At 33.7% G+C, this 6752-nt stretch overlaps 1 protein-coding gene across 1 annotated transcript; it reads left to right on the forward strand.

Annotated features, from left to right (window-relative positions):
* Positions 1-847: 847 nt before the first annotated feature.
* LOC141608060 (uncharacterized) lies at positions 848-6418 on the forward strand. The gene is made up of 4 exons (XM_074427412.1): positions 848-1014; positions 1154-1379; positions 6214-6279; positions 6386-6418. The coding sequence occupies exons 1-4, from the start codon at positions 848-850 to the stop codon at positions 6416-6418; spliced, it is 492 nt and encodes a 163-aa protein (XP_074283513.1).
* Positions 6419-6752: the final 334 nt, after the last annotated feature.

The following is a 6752-nucleotide window of genomic DNA, read 5'->3' on the forward strand; positions in this document are numbered from 1 at the left end:
GTGGAGGGCTAGAGTAGAAACGGGGACAGTGTCTCGGTTCTCTATTCATTCTGATGGGAGTGTTTGGTTTGATGGGAGATGGTGTGTGCCTAAGGATGAGGAGCTGAAAAAGATAATCATGACAGAGGCTCATTGCACTCCATATTCAGTGCATCCAGGTGATGACAAGCTTTATAGGGATCCTAAGAAGAAGTTTTGGTGGTCTGGGATGAAGAGGGAGACAGATGAGTTTGTAGGTCGATGTTTGACTTGCCAGAGAGACAAAAGGGAGCAGTGATGACCGCAAGGTAAGATTCAGTCTCTAGAGGTACCTGAGTGGAAATGGGAATCTATCTCCATGGATTTCATTGTGGGATTACCGAGAACTCAGCAAGATAATAACATAATTCTGGTGATCGTTGATCGATTGACCAAGTCAGCTCATTTTATTCCCATGAAAGATACATGTAGTAAGGTGCAGTTGGCAAATGGCTACAAGAAGAATGTAGTGAGACTACATGGGGTGCCAAAGGACATTGTGTCAGATCAGGATGCGAGATTCATCTCTTGGTTTTGGCAAGAATTGCAGGAATTGATGGGGACTACTTTGAAGATGAGTACTGCATTTCATCCTGCGACAGATGGGCTGACGGAGAGAACTATGAAGACTTTAGAGGACATGCTAAGGGCTTATGTGATGGAGTTTGGTGGTAGCTGGGAAGATAGGTTGGATCTGGTTGAGTTTTCTTATAACAAGAGCTACCATACGAGTATTGGGATGGCTCTGTTTGAGGCGTTGTATGGAAGGAGGTGTAGGAGTCCGATTTTTTGGGATGATAGCGCATAGGCAGTGGTTTTAGGGCCACAGATGGTACAAGATATGGTTGAACAAGTGAAGTTGATTCGGAAAAAGATGAAGGCGGCCAAGGATCGACAAAAGAGTTATGCGGTTTTGCATCGTCGGGACATTGAGTTCCAAGTTGGAGATAAGGTCCTTTTGAAGGTGTCACCCATGCGGGAGTATGATGCGGTTTGGTAAGAAAGGGAAGCTAAGTCAGAAGTTCATTAGCCCTTATGATATTTTGGATCGTGTGGGAGAGGTTGCTTATCGGTTAGCTTTGCCACCAGCTTTGAATCGTGTACACAATGTGTTTCATGTGTCTCAACTACGGAGGTATGTGAGTGACCCTTCTCATGTGCTAGAGGTTGAACACATTGAGTTGGATGAATCTTTGTCTTACCTTAAAGTGCGAAAAGAGATTCTAGATCGCAAGGTTCGCAAGACTAGAACTGGGGAGACAGTGTTGCTAAAGGTTTTGTGGTCCAATCACAATGTCGGGGAAACAACTTGGCAGGCGAAAGAAGCTATGAAGGAGCGCTATCCGTCTCTTTTTGATCAGGTATGTGTGGTTACGGGGACGTAACCATGTTTCTTTAAGGGGGGTAGGAGATGATCGCATTGGTACGATTTTTGGTCAGTTTTGGTCAAGTTTAGTATATGTTTTGGGTTGTTAAGTTGTGTTTAAGTTTTGTTTTGTGTTATAGTTGTGTTGTTGCGTTATAGTTGAGTATGGTGAGTTTGTTTTTCATGATGGGTTTGAACTTCGGGGACGAAATTCATTTTTAAGGAGGGAAGACTGTAATACCTTAGATATTTGAGCTGTAGGGTATTCTATCGAGAAGGGCTTACTCTGTCGAGTAAGTCTTTGACGCATTCTGGAGAGTGTTCTGCTTCGTAGTTACTCGATCGAGTAGGCGGTACTCGATCGAGTACGTTAGTTACTCTATCGAGTAAGTCATGTTTTACGGTTTTTCGGCCGGGTTTGATAGTAATGCGTGAAGAGGTATTTAAAGTTATTTTGACAGTTCTTTTACTTTTACTTTTATTTTCTAAACCTTTACAAAAGAAAAACAAAGCGACGTTCAAATCCTCTTCTCTCTTTGCTATAAAATCAAGGCTAGGGTTGTCGGATTTCTGAGTTCATCATACCTTTGTGATTGTCATCTTGTGGGTAAGTTTTCTATATTGTTTTTATGTCATATAGTTAATGTTGGTTAAACCCTAATCGGGTAATTTGGGGGATTTTTGGGAGTGATTATGTGTAGATTTTTAATTATGTGATTATTGATTATAGGAGGTGATTTCGTAGAGGAGCCTTTTTTATCCGCTGCTTTTATTGTTGGTGATTCCGTTTCAGGTAGGGTTTCCCTACTCAGTTGACTGCGTAAATAATATAAGATGACATGATTGTTTGATTGGCATGATTATTGTTATCGTTAATTGGAATTAGCATGTTTACATTGGTATTGTGGATTGGTTGTTTGTTGTATGTGGTTCGTGAGGTGCGCCCTTGGCTGAGTGGAATCACTTGCGAGAGTGGTTTCACGCCCTTGATTCGTCCCTTGTGGTTCCCATCACAAGGGGGGGTGTGCACATTAATGGACATGGGTTATTCGCTCTATGGTGTTGAGTGGGGCTTATGTGGTACGGCTGCGGTCCCCACTGACGGAGTGGAATATCTGTTGCGATGGATATTCTGGCAGGGCTACGACGGAGTTGGAGAATGTGTTTGTATAATTGGATGTTGTTGATTACTTATTTTGTTTATGGAGTAATTGACCCTGTTTAAATGTTTTAAAAACTGTGGTGATCCATTTGAGGATGGTGAGCAGTTGATTAGCAGGTATTTCTTTGGAGTACGCGCGGGATCTAGCTGGGGATAGAGTCACCACGTGTTAGAGTTTTTAGTCTTCCGCTGTGTTGTTATGACATTTTTAATTTAGTTGGATTTCAGTTTTGAAACAGTTGTATTTTACTTTCAGTTTAGTTTTGTTGTACGCACATTAAACTTTATTACTTAAAGTATGTTTCTTTATGATCTCCTTTGATTACTATACCTCGGGTAATCGAGATGGTAGCATCTCCATGTGTTAGGGTGGTCTTCGTAAGGCACCTTGGTGTATGGGGGTGTTACAGAAATATACATGTACAGGTGGCAATCAGGTCAGTCACGAATTTAGGTCGGGTCTGGTCGGGTTGGGTCATATCGAGTTCGAGTCATGTGGGTCAGGACTATATTCATGTCAGCTTCGGGTCGGGTTTAGATCACTTATAGGTCGGTTTGAGTCGTTGTTGAATCGGTCATTCAAATAGATTTGCTCGAGTCGCCTATTGGTTGGGTCGGGTCATTGTTGTTGGGTCGGGTTACTATAGTGTTCGTTATCAAGTCGGACGGGTTGTTTCAGGTTTGGCCGGGTTTTGCCTGGCTTGTATCCTCAATTCATTATCGGATCGATTTTTCGATAATTTTACCAGTTTAAGTTGAATTCATGTCATTATCTTACGAACTTCTAAGATTAGTTAATGTTAAATACTTTATAATGTTCATAGCACATGAAAATGATTTAATTGTTGCTTAATGCTAGTTAGTTGTTAATGATTACTTTTGAAACAATGAGTTAGTGACTAGTTAGAATTAGTTCCTATGATGGCGCAAACAAACCTCTATTGCTATATAACTAACTCTACGAGGTTAATGTTATGAAATTTGAATAACACACATCGTTTATAGCATACAAAGATTGATTAATAATAATTTATTATGAAACTATCCAAACAATAATTATGTAGTTGTGATTGAATGTTTAAATCGAAATTTCAGTGATAATCTATGAACTTTAATGACATAATGCTGCGTTCTTTCAATAACAAGTACATATAAGTATATAACTCGTAAGTGAAAGTTTAAATTTTAAATATTCGAATATTTTTTTTGGTGGAAGGTAAAAAATATATTAATGAAACAATGAATCCGTACACCATACATCCATTACAAGCATTTGTGACCATCTACACCCTAGATGACAGCTTACACGTTATCAAACTGATTCTATCATCTATAAATATTATTAAAAGGGTAGTCATTAAAAGTCACGTAGACATGGGCTAAATGCCACATTGGCAAAATAAATGTGACATGGCAACAATTAATTGTGACGTGGCGGAATATAGTCCACGTGGAAATACTAGCATAGTAGTATACATGAAAAAAAAATTATCAATTCCACATTTAAAAGTTAATTACTGTCATAATTAATGGTAAAAAAATAAATGTAGATAATTATGAAAAACAATTAAAATTTCACAATTTACTTTTTCAACCATCATGACAATAATCCTTATTTTTTTTTATCATTTATATTATATTTTTTCAGGTGTTGAATGGTTTTTAACCATTATTAGGTGATTGTTGATCTCAAAATAGAGATCTTATAATATTTATTTAATCTATCAATAAATAATATTTAAAGACATGTTGATGACCTAATTTACAATGATTCTACATTTCATTCATTTATTTAAAAGTGATACAAATAAGTACAAACAATTTCAAAAATATTAGTTGCAAATACAAATTAAAAAAAAAACTAAATCTCTAATACTAAATTAATACAAACTTTTTGGTTTCCTCTCATAAATCTATACAATTTAATTAAAAGGCTACTTAACACATTTAATTTTAATTCACATGTCATTTTTATATTGGTTAATATTAATTAATCTACACAAATATAATTAAAGCCTACCAATAACACATTTCTTAACCACATCACATACTCTAAATCCCTCTCCTAACTTATTAAACAAATTATTGTGAAAAAATAATAATTCAAAGCTTAAGCAAATTAATAATTACCCTTTTTAATGACATAAATGCCACACAATTCCAAAGGGAAAAGATGGAAATAAATTTCTATAAAATTTTGAATTGATTACATGTCTTTTGACATGGCTTCTTGAATGTAAGAGTAACCACTATTATTTCTCAATTCCTATAAATTTCTGATTTTTCCTCCATGATTTGAACTTCACATATGCATATTACAATCTTTGCAGTTGTCATTTCATGAAACCACTTTAGACACTTTTATTTTTGGTAAAATCTCACATCTTTCGCAACAAGTAAGTTTGTTTCATTGATCATTGCATTTACATATTATACTTTGTAGTTAATTTAATAGACTCTACATTGTCATATATAATGGGCGATTGTTTTTCTTTTTCCTGCACATTAATGTTAGGGGTACTTTATCTCAAGATTAAGCTATTCAATCAATTTTATAAATTTGACAGATCATTTACCCTTTTGTTATATCATATATATGTAACTAATTGAGCGTTTTGCCTTATAAAAGTATACAAGTATATCATAGACCAGTGGCTTACGTCTTAGTTTATAAAGATATTATTAAAAGGCTAGACATTAAAAGCCACGTAGACATGGGCTAAATGCCACATTGGCAAAATAAATGTGACATGACAACAATTAATTATGACGTGGTGAAATATAGTCCACGTGGAAATACTAGCATATTAGTATACATGAAAAAGAAATTATCAATTCCACATTTAAAAGTTACTCTCATAATTAATAGTAAAAAAATAAATGTAGATAATTATGAAAAACCATTAAAATTTTACAATTTACTTTTTCAACCATCATGACAATAGTCCTTATTTTTTTATCATTTATATTATATTTTTTTCAGGTGTTGAATGATTTTCAACCATTATTAGGTGATTGTTGATCTCAAAATAGAGATCTTATAATATTTCTTTAATCTATCAATAAATAATATTTAAAGACATGTTGATGACCTAATTGACAATAATTCTACATTTCATTCATTTATTTAAAAGTGATACAAATAAGTACAAAAAATTTCAAAAATATTAGTTGCAAATACAAATTAAAAAAAAAAACTAAATCTCTAATACTAAATTAATACAAACTTTTTGGTTTCCTCTCATAAATCTATACAATTTAATTAAAAGGCTACTTAACACATTTAATTTTAATTCACATGTCATTTTTCTATTGGTTAATATTAATTAATCTACACAAATATAATTAAAGCCTACCTATAACACATTACTTAACCACATCACATACTCTAAATCCCTCTCCTAACTTATTAAACAAATTATTGTGAAAAAATAATAATTCAAAGCTTAAGCAAATTAATAATTACCCTTTTTTAATGACATAAATGCCAAAGAATTCCAAAGGTGAAAGATGGAAATAAATTTCTATAAAATTTTGAATTGATTACCTGTCTTTTGACATGGCTTCTTGAATGTAAGAGTAACCACTATTATTTCTCAATTCCTATAAATTTCTGATTTTTCCTCCATGATTTGTACTTCACATATGCATATTACAATCTTTGCAGTTGTCATTTCATGAAACCACTTTAGACACTTTTATTCTTGGTAAAATCTCACATCCTTCGCAACAAGTAAGTTTATTTCATTGATCATTGCATTTACATATTATACTTTGTAGTTAATTTAATAGACTCTACATTGCATATATAATGGGTGATTGTTTTTTTTTTCTTGCAGATTAATGTTAGGGGTACTTTATCTCAAGATTAAGCTATTCAATCAATTTTATAAATTTGACAGATCATTTACCCTTTTGTTATATCATATATATGTAAGTAATTGAGCGTTTTGCTTTATAAGAGTATACAAGTATATCATAGACCAGTGGCTTACGTCTTAGTTTATAAAGAGTATATTTTAGTTTTTTGAATTTCTTATTAGTTTAGTACTTCGTATATACTTTTTCATACTTTTAAATATTAGTGTCGACATTTTTCAATTGCTGCACACTCCATTTGAAAACAAATGTAAAAATGTACAATTTATGTATAAACATCCCTTCCCTTTCCTTCATTTTGTCTAACCAATCAAGGTCATTATTTTA

This window comes from Silene latifolia, chromosome 10 (genome assembly GCF_048544455.1).
Source record: "Silene latifolia isolate original U9 population chromosome 10, ASM4854445v1, whole genome shotgun sequence".
Taxonomy (NCBI): Eukaryota; Viridiplantae; Streptophyta; class Magnoliopsida; order Caryophyllales; family Caryophyllaceae; genus Silene; species Silene latifolia.